Source organism: Trichosurus vulpecula, chromosome 2 (genome assembly GCF_011100635.1).
Source record: "Trichosurus vulpecula isolate mTriVul1 chromosome 2, mTriVul1.pri, whole genome shotgun sequence".
Lineage (NCBI taxonomy): Eukaryota > Metazoa > Chordata > Mammalia > Diprotodontia > Phalangeridae > Trichosurus > Trichosurus vulpecula.
In genome coordinates, this window is record NC_050574.1 from 88,050,943 (window position 1) to 88,071,829 (window position 20,887).

A 20,887-nucleotide genomic window follows, 5' to 3' on the forward strand; every position below is an offset into this window, starting at 1 on the left:
TCATCAAAAAGAGTTGAGAACACCAGAAGAGGATCTCAGCATGGAAAAGAATAGAGAAAAAGTGGGGGCTTCTAGGAGTGGCACCTAGGAGTAAAATTAGAAAAGCAAAATATTGATTTTTTGCTGATAATTTTTTCTTTTAAAATACTTTTTAATATATGGAATAGCTCTCTGGGAGGGAGGGAGGCAAAGGTATACAGGAAGAAATTTAAGTGATACATAAGCAAAAGATAAAAAAGTTTTCAAAAAATTAAATGATAAAGCCAAGAGCAAGATTCAATGGGAAAGTCCCTGATAAAGATGGATAAATATTCCCACACTTATTTTTCCCTCAGGTCATCTTCATTTGGGAGACATTTATGAAGACTAGGGATAAGAACAAGTTCCCATTTCTCAGGAATATCTGATTAAATTGAGTCTGACAATGTTTCCTTTTCTTGTATTCCCCTCCAGGAACATCAAAGACTCACAAACGACAGAGACCTCCATCCAGCCCAGTGAGACTGGCTCTGTGTCCAAAGATAACTGGACCCAGAGATTCTGTCTCCCCTTCCCCCAGACCCACCCCCCATCAGAGCCCTAAGACTGATAGATAAAGGATGTCAGGGTGGAATGAGACCCACAATGTCTCCTATACCGACTTCTTTTTGGTAGGCTTCCCAGGGCTGCAGGAGGCCCGGTCCTTCTTGGTCTTTCCATTCTCCTGCATATACTTGGTGATCCTCTCAGCCAATGCCCTGGTCATCTACACTGTGGTGGCCCAGAGAAGCCTACACCAGCCCATGTATGCACTCATTGCCCTGCTCCTGACAGTCAATATTTGCTCTGCTACTGCTGTTGTGCCCACCATGCTCTTTAGTTTCTCTACCCGCTACTACCGTATTTCTCTTTCCTGCTGCCTCGTCCAAATGTTCTCTATTTATTTCTTCATCGTCTTTGACTGTGGCATTCTCCTAGTCATGGCACTTGACCACTACATTGCCATCTGCCATCCACTGCATTACTCAGAAATTGTGACATGGCAGATGTTAGCAGGGTTGGTGGGCTTAGGGGCAGCACGGAGCATAGGCACTGTAACCTTGGCAGTGGTTTTGGCTTCAAGAGTGCACTTCTGCCGCTCCAACATCATCTATCACTTCACCTGAGAGCATGTGGCCCTGATGAAGCTGTCCTGTGGGGACATCTCACTCAACAAGACAGTGGGGCTCACCATCCACATCTGTACTCGGGTCCCAGACATGTTGCTGTTGGGTACCTCCTACACACACATCATCCATGCTGCCTTCCAGATCTCCTCTGGAGGAGCTCACTCCAAGGCCCTGAACACATGTGGCTCCCACCTGCTGGTCATCTTCACCGTCTATACCTCTACACTTTCCTCCTCCATTGTCTATCGTGCAGCCCGCACTGCCTCCCAGGATGTGCACAACCTGCTCAGCGCTCTCTATTTACTACTCCCTTGCCTTGTCAACCCTGTTATCTATGGAGCCAGAACCAAGGAGATCCAGCAACACCTGGTCAAGATATTCCAGAGAGCAGGAGCCCAGGCCCCTTCTGAAAAAAATCCATCCTTACCCCTACAAAGAGAGCTTCCTTCATAATACCTCAGGGATTGAGAAAAAAAAACAGATGCACCTTTAGAAACATGGGGGCCCAATAATCACTCACATTATATTTTCTTGTATTACTTCCGTTCATTTTTTGTAAAAGAGGAGCATAAATATTAGAGCCTTACATTACTACTCCATCACTAACCTCAGCTATCTTATTAGCTTCCTCAGTTCCACCTAATGAATATTCAAATCATTGAAGACTGTTATTCTATTCAACTCAACTCAATATTTAAGTGCCTGCCGCATGAAAGATCATGTGCTTGGCACTGAGAGGTAAAGACATAGTCCCTTCTCTCAAGGAGCTTCTTCTCTAATGGGAGAGACACATACAAACATCAAACCCTGAAGCAGATGGTCTGAATCCTGAACCCAAGAGCCTTGGGAATGTCAATAGTCTTAGCCCAGTGTCTATAGCCATTATCCTTGGAAGCAACTCTTGTGGAGATGCAGCCTGGCAACTACTCCTGCAGGTGCTGGCTTCAAAAGCTCTTCCAGCTACTGAAGACCTGGCATGTTCTTGTCACCAAAATCCTTGGCATTATCAAATGTTTCAATATCAACAACTCATAGGATTTAATCAATAGAAATAGCATTTAAAAATAGACATTATCATCTGCTTTGCTGCTGTGCCCTAAGGACCCTGGGACTTTTCTATACCTCTTGCAATGTAAACCTTCTATGTGTGTGGTGCTGTCTCTCCCATTAGAAAGTGAGCAGGGATTGTCTTGCTTTTCTATTTGTATCTCTAGCAGTTAGAGCAGTGCTTTGCAAAGAGTAAGTTTTAACTAAATACTTTATTTATTCATTTGCAAATAACATAAATAAGGGATAACTCAGAGATAATCAACAGAGGAAAGGTGCTACCATTATGGGAGTATCAAGAAAAGCCTCTTGTATAAGCTAGGACTTAAAGGAAGCCAGGGAATCTCCGAGAAGAAGATGAGGAGAGAGAGAATTTCAGGCATGGGCAATAGTTAGTGACAAGACATGGAGTCAAGGGATGGAGTGCCTTGTGCAGAAACAGCAAAAAGACCAGTCTTACTAGGAGGCCAGTGTCACTGGATGGTAGAGTACATGGAGGGAAGTAAAATAGAAGAAGACTGGAAAGATAGAAAGGGCCAGGTTATGAAGAGCTTTGAAAGCTATATAAAGATGATTTTTATATTTGATTCTGGAGATAATAGGGACCGGCTGTAGTTTATTAAAGAGGGAAAGTTACTTGGTAACATATGTGCTTCAGTAGGATCAGTCAGGAAGCTGACTGGATCATAGATTGGAGTGGAGGGATACTTGAGGCAGAAAGACCAGAGAGCAGGATATTGCAATACTCCACACATGAGGTGATGAGGGCCTGCACCAGGGTAGTAGCAGTGTCAGAGGAGATAAGTGAACATATAAAAGAAACGTTGCAAAAATAGAACTGGCAGGACTTGGGAACTGATTGTATTTGGTGTACTGGAGAGAGAAGAATCAAGGACATGACCTTATGTGACTGGGAGACAGAAGTATCCTGCAACAGGAATAAGGAAGTTCAGAAGTGGAGAGAGTGTCTGGGGAGGGCTGGGGCAGAGCTAATGAATTCGGTTTTGGACATGGTGAGTTTAAAATGTCTACAAGATATTTAGTTCAAGATATCTGATAGATAGTTGGAGATATGAGACTAGAGATTGGAAGAAAGGTTAGGCCTAGATAAGTAAATCTGAAAATTATCAGCAAGTGAAAGTTGAAACCATAGTAGTTGATAAGACCATCAAGAGAAATAGTACAGAAGGAAGAGAGAAGAGGGCCTAGGACAGAGCCTTAGGGGACACTTAGAGTTAGCAGACATGACATAAAAAGGAAAAATTTTGAAAGATAAGAACCCCAACCAATGCAAAGATCACCATGATTCCAGAAGATTAATTATAAAAAATACCACCACCTCCTGACAGAAGATGACAGAGTCTGGGTTCAGAATAAGATACAAATTTTAATATGGCTAATATGGGAATTTGTTTTGCCTATGTATGTTTGTTACAAGATATTTGTTTCTTTTTTCCCAGTGGGGAAAGGGAAGGAGGAAGAAGGGGAAAAATAAATGATTGACAATTCATTTTAACATTTCTATTGGGTTCAATTTAATAATAATAATAACTTCAGTTCAATTTAAATCCTCTCCCCCCCCTTCACATACACACACAAGAGCATACTCTCTCACAGATTCCCATACTATATATAGGAGAGTGAAATTTTATAGCATAGAAAAATAACTCATCTAGGGCTGTTGTTGTATGTCCTTCATTCTCGAAGAGGACTATAACACCAGGAAGGTGTTGTCATGACTTGCAAGTGAATTGGATTTTAGTGAGGAGGGCTGTGCAAAGTCACCAGCCTCACTCTCTCCTCCAGGGCCACCTGGGTCCAGTGGCAAGATATAGATTAGGACAACTGGAGATGGCCCTGGATGCAGTGGGAGATCTTGTCCTTTTTATGCTATACCTCATCTGGAATAACACTCTGCCTCTACAACTGTTGGTTGCTGCTTCTGATGTCATCTGCTTGTCTAATTTTCTTATTGAGGGGTAGGTTTCTATTTTTCTATTTAGCTGCTACTGTCCTCTATTGGTTCTCCATTGAACCACTCTTCCATATGCTGGTTTTCCCTTGAGTTATTATTGCCAAGTATTAGCTATACACTGATTTACAACTATTAAGCACATGCTTCTCTGCAGGGCAGTATTTACCAAATCACCTATAACCTCATGGTTATTTCATCCCTTTTGTGATTCAGACCCACAGCTACACACAACCAGCATAAAGAAAGTTCCTTAGAACAAGTCTTTCCATGAAACTGCTTTTCTTCACCCTGAACACAACTCCTTCAGGCCTACTTGTTATGTGATTGAGATGAGCAAATTCTGTTTGACCTTCATTATGCCTCATTAATGCTGAGAATCTGAATTCAATAAGCATTTATTACATGCCGCTATGTGGGAGGCACTGTACTAGTCAATGGGGGATATAAAAAAATGACCTTAGAAGTCAACATGAAGATGATCCAAAGGGTTGATGCTAAAAATTCTTTTATAATGCCTTAAGCAGGAAATAACTGCTTAGTATGTTTGTTCTGCTTTTGTAACAACAAGCATGTGAATGTTTTTTCTTAATAATTTTTAATTATGTGATACAAATTTTAATTTGGAGCTTTTGGGGGCAAAAGCTATCATTGTAGTTTTTCTAAGCATTTAAGAGTATGTGGGGAGGGGGTTGTGCATGTAAAGCTTAAGGAGACTGGAAAAATAGGTGGCAGCAGGTAATTAAGGGATTTAAAAGCCAAACAGGAGATTTTCAAATTAATCCTGAAGGTAATAGGGAGCCACTGGATTTTATTGAAGGAAGGTGGGGTGGGGATTGATATGGCATAGGTAGATTACAGGTGACACCTTGACTTGTGTGTGAGTTGGATTAAAGTGAAGTAGAGTTGCACAAAACCATCAGCTTCACTCTCTCTTCCTGAGTCATCAAAGTCCAGTGGCAAGACAAATATCAAGATGTCTGGTGATGCCCAGGATGCATTGTATAAGCTTGGTGTCTTTGATGTCTGACCAAGCTCTAAGCACTGTACAGCACCTGCTTCCTAGCCATTGGAAGAAATTGTTCTTATCTACACATTCCATGGTGGAAAGTCTTCACATGCTTGCATCTCACCAACAGGTTTGAGGCCTGCCAGTTACCCTGGTTTAGCTCCTCTGCCAAGATGTAATATAAAGTTAGGGAAAAGGGACAGTTTGGGGGTAAATATGAGTTTGGTTTTAGACACATTAAGTTTAAGATATCTTCAAGCCCTATAGCTCAAGATGTCTAAAAAGTGGTCAGGAATGAGAGACTGCAGGTTAGAAGAAAATGGAAGGCTGGATAACCTTTTCTGAAAGTCATCTGCATAAAGATGATAATTGAAATGACAGGAGCTAATGAGATTATCAAGTGAAATAGTATTGTGTGTGGTTGTGGTTTGTCCTTCATTCTCGAAGAGGACCATTGTTACGGGCCAAGTTAGAGCCGAGCCCTGCCCACCTCGGACCTCCACGCCCAGGGGCCTGCTGAGATAAACTCAGGCCTCTGAGATATGGGTGGAGCCAGGAGGAGGGGTCTCACCTTTGTTGCCTCCCTAGCAATTCCAGGTCTTTGCCCGGACCTGCCTGAGCACATGGAACTTCCGGCTCTCTGTCTGGGTTTGCCAGAACACATGGAACTTCTGGTTCTTTGCCTGGACTGCCTGCCCGCAGGGAGCTTCGGGTTAGCTCGGGAAGAGAAGGGGAGGAGAGCAGGCAGAGTCGGGACGGTCCTAGTACCTAGGTGTCTTGATTTTTACCTGTCCTTCACCCACGTAACCAAAGAATGCACCTACGTCACTAAAGATATAAAAATGCTGCTTGCTGAAATAAAATTCGGAGTCATTCACCACCTTTCGGCTCCCGCCCCATACGTTGTCCGCGAGATCAGGCCCTTTGCTAGGCAAAGGCCTGGGGCTTGGGGGGAACTCCGAGTTGGTTGCAAGGCTGGGGACTCACAACAGACCATGACATCAGGGAGATGATGACATGACTTCCAGTTTAATATGATTTGAGTGAGGGAGGGCTGTGCAAGGTCACCAGCCTGACTTTCTCCTCCAGAACCATCTGGGTCCAGTGGGCAGATATCCACCAGGATGACTGGAGATGGCCCAGGATGCAGTGGGAGACCCTGGCGTTTTTAAAGTTAAGGTCTTTTCAAGTTCTCATTTTGAGTGAGGCAACACCCATTCAATGAATAGGCCTCTTTAAGAAGTAAGTCGAAGGATGGCCCCTTTAGTGAAAAAAAAAAATCAGACTAGGAGAGGAAGACCCTCAAGGTTGCTGGCCAAAAGTGAAACAGTTACTATAGAGGGAAAAGAAAAGAGAACCCAGGACAAGATGGGGACCCCTACTATCAATGGACATGACCTGGATGGTGATCCACCAAAGTAGACAAAGATGGAGCAGACAGGCAGACAGATAGATAGGAGAACTGGGGGAGAACAGTTATCGTAAAAACATGAAAAGGAGAGAATATCAAGGAGAAAAAGGCAATCAACAGTGAAGGCTGCCAAGAGATCAAGAAGGATGAGAACAGAAACTTGGCAATTAAAAGATCATTAGTAACTTTGGAGAAGGCACTTTCTTGAATGATGAGGTCAGAAGCCAGATTATAAGGAGCAAGATGAAAAGAAATGAAGGCATCTATTGTAGACAGCCTTTTCAAGGAGTTTAGCTACTAAAAGAAGGAGAGATACAGGATGACAGATAATGAGGATGGATGGATCAAGAAAGGGCTTTTTTTTTTTAATATGGAGAATACATAGGTGGATTTGTAGACAATAGACAAGGAGCCAGTAGACAGGAAGCAATTGAATAGTAATGAGACAGTAGGAGTGATGGAGGGGAGAGTCTGCTGTAGAAAACAGGATGGAATGAGACCACTTGTGTATGTTGGAGGTTTACCTTGTCAAGGAGAAGTGTCACCCCATTTTGTGAAAGTGATGAAAAAGATGGTGGCAGAAGGCTTCTGAGTGATGTGAGATGAAGAAGAGGGAAGAAGAGGAAGCTCTCTGAACGGCCTCAATTTTCTTCAGTGAAATATGAGGCAAAATTCTCAGCTGAGTGGGTGGGAAAAGGGGGAGTTATGGGAGGTTTAAGAGGCATGGAAAGGTTTGGAAAAGCCAGCATGGGGAGTGGAATAACTAATCAATTAATTAGAAAGATATAAAAAATTGCATTGCTGTAGTGAGGATCCTGTTGGAATGATGTAACATAAACTCACGGTGGATGGATTACCATTTTTATTTGAGGACCCATGGGAGCTGGACTACAAAGAATGGTGAAAATGAAGCTAGGCCTGGGGAATTTGGGTTAAGTATTAGATTAGCAGATTACAGCACCATTCAGTTTCATGAAGGAGACTCTTTTAAAGGCATTTTCAATTACCTACAATAATATTCTGAATATTATTGTATATAGCACTTTTCTGTTATGAATACATCCCTTGGAAATATAATTGGATAATCTGGGGTTTATGGAGACTGCAGGGAAGGGATGATTAAATCAGTGTTAGAACAAAGTACCAAAATGAAATGGTGATGACCCCTTTAGTCAAAAAAACATCAAACTAGGAGGGGAAGACCCTCAAGGTTGCTGGCCAAAAGAAAAACAGTTACTATAGAGGGTGATGGTGAAAGGAGAGGTAATTAGTGAACTGGTATCTTATAAAATTTCATAGGCTCTCAGAGCTAGAACCTTAGAGTAGATCTAGCCCAACCTGCTCTCTATACCTCCTTTTGAGGGTTTATATAGACTCTGCTTTCATACCCTGAACCTAGAGAGCAAAGTAGCATGGGGTAGTGGAAAGAGAGCCAGATTTGGAGTCAGAGAACCTGGATTCTAGTCTTAACTCTGCCACTTTCTAGATCTGCAACATGGGCAAGTTCCTTTCTTTCCTTGGTCCTCAGTTATATCATCTGTAAAATGAAAGAGTTGTACTAGGTGGTCTCTAAGGTCCCTTCTAGCCCTCAATCCCATGATCCCATGATACAAGTCATGATCTCTTCCCCCCAAGGATGCTAACCCAGGGCATAGACAGAGCCTGGTCAAGATGCAGACTTCTTACCCTGAGCCATCCCCCAAGAGGATACTATTGATTGGCAGAGGCAGAGCCTGAGGAAGTCCTCAGGGAAGCTCAGGAAGATTTAACCTTCACACAGGGAGCACAGTTCAAGATCTGAGGTCCTGCCTATCCTGGTGAGTAACAGATCTTGGCCAGTGGTATCTGGGACTGGGAGGGGTGCAGGGTGGCAGCAAAAGGAGAGGTTTTCCACTTTTGCAGCCCCAATGCCCAATTTTTAAAAACTCTTGTACACAATAGGAGCTCGATAAGTATTTGTTGCTTTGAAATCAATTTAGTACAAAAAACAGCAAGATGTATTGGAAAGAGCACTGGAGAACATGAGTTCAAATCCCACGTATCCTCTCTAGGCCTCAGTTTCCTCATCTTTTATACAAAGGGGGTTACACCATATGAACCTGATGAATCTTCCAAGTCTAAGTATATGATCTGATGAGAGAAATTGAATCCTATGCCAACAAGAGCCATATGCATCTGGACTTCCCTTGCTAACATGTCCCCTCAGGTTATATCCTTGAGGTAGAGAAACCAGAGAGCCCTCAGAGATCCTGCTCATACCTGTCCTGCAATTACCTGATTCCCCCTCAAAGGCCTCAAGTTTTAGTGCTACACAAAATCACAAACTCTCAGAGCAGGAGTGGTCCTAAGGGCACTGAATCCAAACCATGCCTGGATAGAAATCCTCTCTCCAACAGCCTCTGCTTGATTACCTCTATTGCCAGGGAATCGGCTGCTTCCCGAGGAATCCCATTTACCCATTGATTGCTCTTATTTCTAGGAGACTTTTCCTTTCCTTTGAGTCAACATCTGCCAACCTGCAATTTTCCCTAAGTACTCCTACTTGTGTCTTCTGGGACAAACTAAGTAGGGACATAGAAGGAGGGATAATAATGAAAGGGGAGGAGGATCCTGGCTGCTCTCCCAGATGTGAAGTCCAGAATTTTCTTCCAATGCCACCACTTAACAGTTCAGTGAACACAGCAGCTCCAATCTCCCAGGGCATCTATCTCCTGTCTGTCAGCCAGGTGTTTAGGGAAAATCCATCCTCCTCTTCTCTAAGGCTTGAGGGTTTCCTAGTGTTAATGGGACTTATGCCTGATGAGGCACACAAAGATTCTTTTACCCATGCTACGGTAGGATGGGGACAGCTGTGGGAGCCTGAGGTTTGCTCTAAGACTCACAATGAGGTCCAACTGATCACACCCCAATTACTTCCCATGGAATGCCAGGGGACACATGTGGTTGTGTCTGTGTGTGCATTTGCTTCTTTTCATAAGGTTCCATATTGGTCTCTTTCTGTACATGTATCTCCATGTATGTATACAACTCTTTGTATGTCTGTAGATGTGAGAATATGGATGTCTCTGCTTGGTCATTGGTCTTTGTGTTTGACTGCATAATGTGTATATCAGTTTGACATGTGACTGTATTGAGACAGTGTTTATGTGTGTATGTCTGAATACCTCTGTGGAAGAGTTAGTTACCCATATGGTAAGATGTAAGATAGGCTGAGGAGGGCCTATCTCACAAATTCAGGCCCAAAAACAAATTCCTTCCTGTGAATTAAAGCATTGAAACTCCCCATATCATACAGGGATCTTTACCTGCAGGATGCTAAATGTCGCTTTCTCTGGGCCTCAGTTTCCCCAGCAATAAAATTAAGGGGTGAGAGAAGATGGTCTTCCAGGTCTAGATCTGGGATCCATATGCTTAATGTTAGCCAGCTTCAGCTCTCTGGTGCTCCACAGTTTTCTTTCTTAATTCCAAGTGAAGTATTGTACAATTGTACAATTATCCTGATTAAACTGTAACATGTCTGGTTAAATTAAGGCTTGATCTATCTACGCACACCTTAAAGAAGAGGGAAGAGATGAGAAAAGTTGGATCCCCTCAACAAAACATAAAAGGATAAGATCAGCTTTGGTAGAGGAAGGTGAGAAGGGAGGGAAAGTTAGTCAATCAACATGCATTTATTAAGCCCTTACTGTGTGCCAATGACTATTTGTTAAGCTCTGTGGATACAAAGAACAGCAAAAACTAGGTCCTTGCCTTCCAAGAACTCACAGCCTAGAGGGGAGATAGCATGCAAATGACTCTACAAGCAAGATAGATACAGGTCAAAAAGAAGGTCATTTCAAATGCCAGATGGAGAGGAGGCAGGGAAAGGTGAGCAAGGAGACAGACCAGCAAAGGTGTCCTAGAGAGGGTGGGATTGGAACTGAATCTTAAAGGATGTCATAGAAAGCATAAAGCAGAGGAGAGAGCATTCCAGGCATGGGAAACCACCAATAGAAAGGCACAGAGTTTGAAGATGAATTGTAGCGTATTAGCAACAACAGGAAGACCAGTGTCACATAGAGTGTGTGGAGGGGAGTAAGGTGTAAGAAGACAGGAAGGCAGGAAGGGGGCAGGTTATGAAGAGTTTTAAATGCCAATTAAGAAATTTATGTTTGATCCTAGGTGTTTTTGTTCAGTCATTTTCAGTTGTGTCGTACTCTTCATGACCCCATTTGGAGTTTTCTTGGCAAAGAAAAGAAATAATGGTTAGCCATTTCCTTCTCCAGATCATTTTATAGAAGAGGAAACTAAGGCAAACAGGGTTAAATGACTTGCCCAGGGTCACACAGCTAGTACGTATCTGAAGCTGGATTTGAACTCAGGTCTTCCTGTCTCCAGGCACAACCCTCTATCCATTGTGCCACCTACTGCCCATAATAATAAATCACTGGAGTTAATGAAATAGTGGGGTGACATGGTTAGACCTGAGCTTTAAGAAGATCACTTTGACAGCTTAGTGGAGGATGGCTTGGAGTAGGGAGAGACTTGAAACAGAGAGAATAATTAAAAGGCTATTGCAGTGGTCCAAACTTTGGAGTGATGAGAACTTTCACCAGCGTGACAATTGTGTGAGTAAAGGCAAGGGAAATGTATTACTGAGAAATGTAGTAAAGGTAAAAGGAGGACAAGATTTGACAACAGATTGGATAGGAGGGGTGAGTCTGACTCTGAAGTTGCAAGCCTAGCTAACTGAGAGGATCATGGTGCCCTAATAGGAAGAGCATAGTTCAGAGAAAAAAACAAAGGAGGACATTCACGTCACATAACCAGCAAGGTAAAAAGGACTAGGACCTTTTTTCCAGTCCCCAAGACCTCTTACACCTCTCCAAAACAGAAATTATGTACCAAAGATTTTTATCTTTAAAAAGATCTTTATATATTTTAAACAGTTTCAACTGTCTCCATGGTCTAGAACACCCAGAACCCAAAGGAAGGTAAAAATAAAGATAATATTAGGAAATCTGGGAAGAGAAGAAGTTACGGGTGAAAGATAATGAGCTCTGTTTTGGAGATATGGAGTTTGAACTGGCTGTAGGACATCCAAATTGTAGATGTCCAAGAGGTAGTTGGTGATGTGAAACTGGAGCTCAGGAAAGAGGTCAGGGCTGGAGGCAGGAACAAACCAAGTGTTCAGACAACAAAAGATAAGTGACCAGAATCATAAGATTGGAGCTTTGAATTAGTAGGGACTCTTTATGGAGAGCATCATATGTTCCAACCCCCTCATTGTATACATGAAGAACAGAGGCCCAGAGAGGTTAGGCTACTTGCTCAAAGCCAGATGAACAAGTGACAAAGCTAGAATTTGAATCAATACAGTCTTCTTACAAGTAGCTCCAGGCTAACTTCCCACAGAAAACAGAAAAGCTGAAAAAAATATCTTCTAGGAGAAAAAATGCAAACAACATATGAGTAGAAATACCAAGACAATTAGATAAACATTCTTTCATTTCTTTTCTTCCACTCATTCCATCTGAGGCTGAATTAAAGGGAATGTAGCGTCTAGAATGAAGCGCCATCTCTTGCCATGGTGAGAAAACATCTGTAATGCTATGTTCAATTCTAGGAACCACATTTTAGGAATGATATTGATGACCTGGGGAGAGTCAAAAGGGGGAAAAATGGAATGATGAAAGGTCATGAGATCCTGCCTTACAAGAGTAAGGTAAAAAGTAAGTGGAATAAAAGTAAGAAAGGAATTGGAGGTGTTAGGCTGGAGAAGAAAAGACAGGGTGAAGGGGGCTCATGCTAGGTGTCTTCAAGCGTGAAAAGCTTCCATGGGAATGGGGGAATTGAATTGTTCTGCTTGGCCCCAGAGGGCAGAATTAGAATTAATGGGGAGGGGTGAGCAGAGAAGAGGGGGAAGAACTTGAGAAAGACATGTCAGCCCCTTATAAAGAAAAACTTTCTACCAGTTAGAGCTATCCAAAAGTATAATGGGCCACCTCAGGAAGAAGTGATCTCCCCATCACTGTAGGTATTGAAGCACAGGCTGCGGTATGCCTGACAAGGATGTTATAGAAGGGATTTCTGTTCAGGTATGGGTTAGACTAGTGGGTTCTGAGGCTCCTTTCCACTTTGACAATGTATTATCCTTTAATTAAGTATTGATGTAAAATGATGATTAGAGCAATGGACTTGCACTTGGGACACCCAGATTCAAATTCATCACACACTTACTAGCTAGGGATAGTGGGCAACTCCCTTGTCCTCTCTGAGTCTAAGCTTCTTAAGTATAAAAATCAAGATAAATTGATTGAACTACCTATCTCACGGGGCTGTTGTAAGAAAAATAGTATGAAAACCCTAAAACATTATGAAAATGTACATTGTTATTGTTATTCTTATGATCTATCCCCTTCTCCCTATGTGCACATTCAGAACCTGATCACCCCTCTTCTGGACCACTGCAATACCTTCCTAACTTGTGTTCCTGCTACAAGTTTCTCCCATATTCCATCTAATCTCCACAAGATGGAAAAATGATTTCCCTGAAGGATGGGTCTGACCCTTATTTCTCAGCTCAAAAAACTCTGGTGTTTCCCTATTTCCTCTAAGGTCAAATAAAAACTCCTCTGTTTGGCATTTTGAGCCCTTCACAATCTTAATCCAATTTATCTTTCCAGGCTTATTATATATTTCTCCCCTGCATATACTCTATGACTCCAACTGGCTTTTGCTACTCCTCTCACCTGATATTCCATCCTCTCCATCTCTCTGTCATTTTACAAGCTTTCCCTTAAGCTTGGAATGTACCACCTCTTCCCCTCTGCCTCTTGGATGCCCGGCTTCTTTCAAAGCTCACATCTAGTGTCTCCTACTATATAAGGTCATTTCGAATCCTCTTATCTGCTAGTGCCTCCCTCCAAAAATTATCTTCTATTTACTTTGTATATATTTTGAGCATATTTTTATGTGTACATGTTGTCTTCCCCAATAGACTCTAAGCTCCTTGAGGATAGAGACTGTAAGTCTTTATATACCTTAGGATCAAGACCAATAGAGTCTTGATTGATTAATTTATTTACATCCATTTGAAAGACAGATTTGCCAATGGAGAGAGAATAGTCATTTTTTGAAGATCTCTCTTACTAAGTTTTGTGCAATAATGTTTGAGTTTCTTGCATTCACCTTCAGGAGTATCAGGAAAAGGGACGTGGGGACCCTCCTCCCTCACCCCAGAGCTTTCTGGCCAGTCCTAGCAAGGATGTCAGGGTGGAATGTGACCTTCAACATCTCTTACACCAATTTCTTCTTATTGGGCTTCCCAGGACTGAAGGAATCACGGTCCCTTCTGATCCTCCCATTCTTCTGTCTCTATATGGTGATCCTCTCATCCAATGGCCTAATCATCTATATTGTAACCACCCAGAGGAGCCTGCACCAACCCATGTATGCACTCATTAGCCTACTCCTGGCCATCAACATCTGCACTGCCACTACTGTGGTCCCTGCCATGCTCTTCAGTTTCTCCACCCACTTCAATCACATATCTTTGGTTTGTTGCCTTATCCAGATGTTTTTCATCTACTTTCTACTAGCTTTTGATTGCAACATCCTTCTGGTCATGGCTCTGGACCGTTATATTGCCATCTGTTACCCACTGCGCTATCCAGAGATCATGACAGGCCAGGTATTAGCAGGGCTAGTAGGAGTGGCTGCCACCCGGAGTATGGGCATTGTGGTCTCCGTGGTGGTTCTGGCTTCAAGAGTTCACTTTTGCCGCTCCAATGTGATCCGTCACTTCACCTGTGAGCACATGGCCTTGATGAAGCTGTCTTGTGGAGACATCTCACTGAATAAGACCGTAGGACTTGCCCTCCGGGTCTTCAATAGGATCCTGGACCTTCTTCTCCTAGCAACATCCTACACACGCATCACCCATGCTGCCTTTAGGATCTCCTCAGGTGGTGCCCGCTCAAAGGCTCTTCACACATGTGGATCTCACCTGCTTGTCATCTTCACTGTGTATGGCTCCGCTTTGTTCTCTTCAATTGTGTACCGTGTGGCCCGCACTGCCCCTCAGGATGTACACAATTTGATCAGTGCCTTCTACTTGCTGATCCCCTGCCTTGTCAACCCTGTCATCTATGGGGCCAGGACCAAGGAGATCCAGCAACACTTAGCAAAGTTATTCCAGAGGGCAGGACAATGAACGATCCCACCTCCACCCCCCCCCCAAAAGACCTTCCAGTCTGATTGCCATTGGGATCAATGGGGAGGGACTAGAGTGGAGAAAATCCTCACAAAAGACTCATGGTGAGTTTCCTACTTAGGTCTGGAAGAAAACCAGAGTTGAATGACAGTGATTACAATTGAAGTTCAGTCAGAAAGTAACAAGACTATACTTAGGTTATCAATTCTTCCTCTAAAATTACATATTGACTGAGGGAAATGTAGCTGGACATGTTTATTGGATCATCATTTGGCATTTGGTTTAACCTTCTCGTTGCACGTATGAGGAATCTGAGGCACAAGGGGCTTAGCTTGAAGGAATCTCAGGAGTCCTCCAGACCCTGTGCTGGCACTCTCTACAATACCCCCAACAAGAGGTTATCTTCTTTCCACCTGATCCCCACTCATGCAGGAGAGGCAGTTCATTCCAACTTTATATAACTTTAATTGTTGGGTAGCTTTTCCTTATATCAAACCAAAAGTGACCTTTCTGCTGCTTCTCCCCATTACTCCTAGTTTTATCCTGTAGGGCCAAACTAAACAAGTCTTATCCTTCCATCCCAACAGTCTTTTAGTAAGTGAGAGCAGGCATTGGGTCCTTCTAATTCCTTTCATCTCCAGACTAAACATCCTCATTTCCTTCACTCTTTCATTGTATGGCCTAGGCTTTAATCTTCTCATTGTCCTGGATGCCATCCTCCAAATGAGCTGCAGCTTGTCAGGGTCCTTCCTTAAACAGGATGCCACGCTAGATGTGATCTGCCCAGGGCAGTGAGAAACGATTGTCACCTCCCTCATTCTACTCTATTCTTCTATTCTTGACTTAAAATTCACTTTAATTTTTGTGCCTGCCATGTCACCTGTTTACAATCTACTAAAGCCCTCAGCTTTATTTCCTATGGGTCATTGGAAAGAGAGCTGGATTTATACTCCAAAGACCTGGGTTCTGTTAATTACTTCCTGTGCAAAGTATTTAACTCCCCTGTGCCTCAGATTCTTCACACGTACAATGAGAAAGTTAAACCAAATGCCCTTCTGGTTTTAAACTGATGATCCAATGAACATGTCTAGCTACATCTCCCTCAGTCAATATGTACACATTTTCTTGAGTTCTTTATATTTATTGTCATTCAGTTGTACATCATTAGAGTTAGTGAATCTTCCTAGTCTATTAAGATCTTTTAAGATCCCAACTGTGTGATCCAACTTGTTAACTATCCCTAGTGGAGCTGTGTCATCTTTAATTTGATATGCCTACCATCCATGCCTCCCGCAGATCAGTAATAAAAATGTTGAAGTACATAGATCTAAGGACATTTGGACACTTCGCTAAAGACCCAATTCCAGATTGATATTGACCCATTAATGATTCCTCTTTTGATCCAGTCATTCATCAGTTTTGAATACACCTAACTTTACCATAATCTAGTTGACATGATTCATATCACTTGCCTGTTAGGAGTCCTGGACCCACCCACAATCCAGTCGACTTCTCATATCCCAAGCTCTGAGTCAACTTCTTCCAACTTCTCTTTTCTCCAGTGGAGACTGCAGAGGCCCAAAAATTGCTAATGCTTGTAAAAGATATGAAACCAAGTTTGACAAATTTCTGTTCACCAGTTTCTGAAAACAAGTAATTCCACTTGGGATAACACCAGAACCAAGAGCCTCAAACATAGTCTCTCACAGATCAGTGCATAGGCAAGGTACACTAGCATCCTTCCTTGCCCTAGCACCCACCCTTCCTCAAATTAAACTTCTCTTTTGCACAAAGGCTTGATTCCCTTTCTCTTAACTGATCAACAGACTACTGAGACTCCAAGCTTCTGGAAATTCTCTCACTGTCATTCTCCCATACACAGAGTCACTCTTCTTAAATGACTCCCATCACACACAAAATCACAAAGCACGACAGCAGCACAGTGCTCTGCTGTATTTGGATTCTCAGGACGTGGGTTGATAGCCTGGCTCTGCTTCTTACTGTCCATTTGATCTTGAGCAAGTCACTTCATCTCCTTGGGTCTCAGTTTCCTCATCTATAAAATGAGAGGATTGAATTAGATGATGTCTAAGATTCTATCCAACTCCTAATCTTTGAGCTTTTGCATTTCACTCCACACATAAACCCACATGTCCAGGGACTAGCATCGACAATCATGACTTCAAACATCAGCATCAGAGGTATGTTTTGACAATCCTTATGTAAGCCAATGAAATAAAAGGGGGGCACTGGGCAGCCAGGCATCCCTATAACCTCCTGCATACAGGCATTCCCTCTTTACTGTCATTCTCATAAAGATATCATAAGAAATTGTCAAATGCCTTGCTGAGATCTAGTTATATTATATCTACCAAATTCCTCTAATTAAGTCATCTGGTTATCCTCAAAAAGAGGAAATGAGACTAGACTGGCATAGCTTTTGTTTTATGAATCTGCAATAGCTCTGACTGCTGTTTCCCTCTCTAAATAGTCACAAACCATTCCTTTAATAATGTATTCCAAAATTTTTCAAACATTTAAAGTCTAGTTTATTAGTCTGTATTTTGCAGACTCCACCTTTTTTTTGACAATAGAGACATTCTACTATCTCCATTGTTGCAACAGTCCTCCCATGCTCCCTGATTTTTACATCATCATTGACAATGACTCAACAGACATAGGCCCAAGTTCCAACAGTAGCCTGGAATATATTCATCAGGGTCTGTTGTCTTGAAATCACTGAGGGCAATGAGATTCTGCCATTTCTTTACATGTCTTGCATGATGAAGTGGAAATCATAGTAGATTCAGAGTTAGAGGTCCAGAGATCAAATCTTGGTTCTGCCACTAACTCCCTGTGCAACCTTGGATAAATTCTTTAACTTCTCAGCACCTTTGTTTCATTATATATAAAATAAGAGATATGGATTAGATGCTCTGAAGTTCCTTCTAGTGCTAAATTTATAAGCCTATGAAATTCCTGATTATGCTTTTCCAAATTTGAATATCATTCTCTGATAGAGAAAATAGAAGTAAATTGGATTCGCGTGTTGCTGCCTTCCCTCTAATATCAATTATCATTGAATGATATTACAGCTGATCAAGAGTCCTATCTATTCTTTGCTCTTCCACCTGCTCCCCATATAGCTAAAAGGCCTCTTTCCTCTGTCCTTAGCATTTATCATTCTCTGAGCTTTAGAAATCTACCCCAAGAAAAATCTAAAGCATGTCAAGTTATACTTGAGTTTACTTTCCTTCTTTTTCAAGATTTCAAAGAGACACCCTTCCCTACAAGAGTCTTAGCATTTCTTCTTCACAAACCAGTTCCTTTTTGTTGGTCCAAATTAAGCCCAGTTTGCTTTTCCCTCACTCTTTAAAGGAATAATACCTCATTAAGACAAATCTTAGTTACTAAGACAAATGTTAGTAAGGATTAGTAAATATTCATATTCTGCCATTTGAATAAAGAAATCTTTCTGGAAAACATAATTGACTCAATCACATGTTGTAACCTCATTTCAGCTATCTATCCTCAGAGAAAATTAAATTCTGAGATATGAGATCCCTGAGGGTAGAGTCCATGCCAAACTTAAACTTTCTACCTCAAACACTCCACTGCCCCACTGACTAGCCAGTATTTAACACACAGTAGGCACTTAAATTAATAAAAGCTTATTGAATTGGCTCATAATGAACTAATTGATATAAACATTCAAAACAAATGACCGCCATTCTCTTGGTAGTAACTGCCTGAGTTGAAGGTATAGCATCTAGATTACAATAGCCAGACTCTACAGTGCCAGCCTTGCAAATCCTAGCCTGTAGACAGCATACATCTTATTCTAAAAGGTATCATGTCATTAACAGAAACTAAGATTCAATCAATAAAGAAGCATTTATCAAACACCTACTATATGCCAAGTATATACAGAGGTAGCTGGTGGCTCAGTGGATAGAGAACTTGACCTGGAGTCAGGAAGACCTAAGTTCAAATTCAGCCTCAGATATTTCCTAGCTGTGTGACCCTGAGTAAATAAATCACTTAACCTCTAATTTCCAGGCAGCCCCGCCAAAAAACCCTAACACTGGATTCACTGGATAAGTAAATGCCTAACCTCTCTAGTATCCTTGCCAAGAAAACCCTATGGACAGCTACCTTCTATGGCAAGGGTAGGGAACCTGTGGTCTTAAAGCCACTTACAGCCTTCTAGGTCCTTAAGTGTGTTCTTCTGACTGAATCCAAATTTTACAGAACAAATCCTTTTATTTTTATTAATACATTTTTTCATCTTTTATATTTTTATTTTATTTTTAAAATAAATGTATTTTAAATACCAAAGAATAAAATTTTTCAACAAAATAATCCTCCCAGATTGATCAGCACAATTAGAACATTAGTAAGCCATAAAGGCTAAGTTGATGACTGCTCCACTCATTATCTAGTTCTAACTTCCCCCACCTTAGTGGAAGTAGGCTGTTTGGAGAAAATTTATGGGGGTTGAGTAGGCCAGTCTGTTATCAGCCTTTGATAACAGTGCACTGCATTTCTGTTTGAAGTGCAATTCATGAATAGGTGCATAGCTCAATAATATTTTTTAATTCTGTCTGTTTAACAGCCTACCATGTCAAAGAAGACCAAGAGAACACTGAAGGAAGAAAACAGATTCTTTTTAATGAGGATTGGGAATTGCAATATTATCTTGTTTCTGGTAAACATAAGATGATTTGCTTGCTTTGTAATACTGCGATATCAACATTAAAGAAATTCGATGCTCATCAGCATTATAACACTCCTAAGGACCACAAATATTTTGAATTAGAGGGAGAGGCACAAAAGGGTGTATTGCAGAAATTAAAAGATCAAAAGCAAAAGCAAAACCAATTCTTTCAAGCAGCAATAAGACCTATAAAGAATGCCACTGAAGCAACTTGTAAAGTAGCTTATATACTTGGGAAAAAAGGAAGCCATTCAGTAGAAATTGTGAAAGAATGCATTGTCGAAGTTGTAGGATGCTTAGACCATGATAACGTTTCGAAGTACGAACAACTGCCTCTTTCAGGGAGAACCATAGCTGATCAGCAGCATGAATTAGACCTTAAATTAACAGAACAACTTCATGCAATACTTCAAAAGGAATATACATACATACATATATATATATATATATATATATAGTTATACCAGAAGCGAGTGAGACATGCCACAGAGTATAAGTTTTAAGTGGAGAATTTATTTAGCCGGCTGCCATTGGGGTCTTCCCAAATCAATGGCCCTGTTTTGAAGTGCAAGTGTAGTTTTTATAGAGAATACAGGGTACAGTGGTTAATTATCTCTTGAAATGTCATTTTGCAGACTCAGCACGCCTGTACCTTTTATGACTATGATAAAAGGAACCTCCTTAATAGATTGTAGATACAACATACCAGATAGCTGACAAAGTGTCAACTGAAATTACAACCCAGCATCCCTGTGTCCATCTTGCCATAACTTCCACAACAAGGAAGGCTCAAGATAAGGCAGAAGTCATATAATTCAAGATAATGTCTAGAGCCGAGGCTTTCATCCTTAATGGCCATGGACAGACCAAGGGATGCTCCGGCTCAGTCTGTTGACATTAGATAGAGACATCTCTGAGCCCACTCAGTTAGACAAAGGAAGATCGTTAGGCTTTTCCTGGTAATTAGCTTACATTCCTTGGAAAAGTCTTAGGGGCCCAGGACACTCACCGAATGGCAGGAACTCAGTCTGTTTTTTTCTTATGCAGACTGGGGTTTGCAGTTAGGGGCTGGGGGCAGGGTTTTTCTAGCAATAGCTGGCTGCTTCAGGTATCACAATATATACGTATATATAATTCAATTGCTTTGGACGAATCAACTGATACTACTGACTCAGCACAGGTTATATATACATCTTCAGCAACTTTCAAGATAAATGTCGTGAAGCTGGACTGAACTTGGTACATTTAGTGAGTGTATGTACAGATGGTGCACTTTTCATGATAGGAAAACATGAAGAGTTTATTGCACAGATATAAAAAAGTATTAACAGATCCAGATGCTCTCATTTCTTTTCATTGTATCTTGCATCAGCAAAATCTCTGTGCTAA

At 41.6% G+C, this 20,887-nt stretch overlaps 1 protein-coding gene and 1 pseudogene across 1 annotated transcript; both read left to right on the forward strand.

Annotated features, from left to right (window-relative positions):
- Nucleotides 1–599: 599 nt before the first annotated feature.
- On the forward strand, nucleotides 600–1,601 carry LOC118836653 (annotated as a pseudogene).
- Nucleotides 1,602–13,673: 12,072 nt separating this feature from the next.
- On the forward strand, nucleotides 13,674–14,781 carry LOC118836654 (olfactory receptor 52Z1-like). The gene has a single exon (XM_036743886.1). The coding sequence runs from the start codon at nucleotides 13,735–13,737 to the stop codon at nucleotides 14,779–14,781; it is 1,047 nt and encodes a 348-aa protein (XP_036599781.1). The 5' UTR covers nucleotides 13,674–13,734.
- The last annotated feature ends 6,106 nt before the right edge of the window (nucleotides 14,782–20,887 follow it).

What these genes read in the sequence shown, in the direction of transcription:
- LOC118836654 (XM_036743886.1), top strand. Translation starts at nt 13,735, where the DNA reads ATGTTTGAGTTTCTTGCATTCACCTTCAGGAGTATCAGGAAAAGGGAC.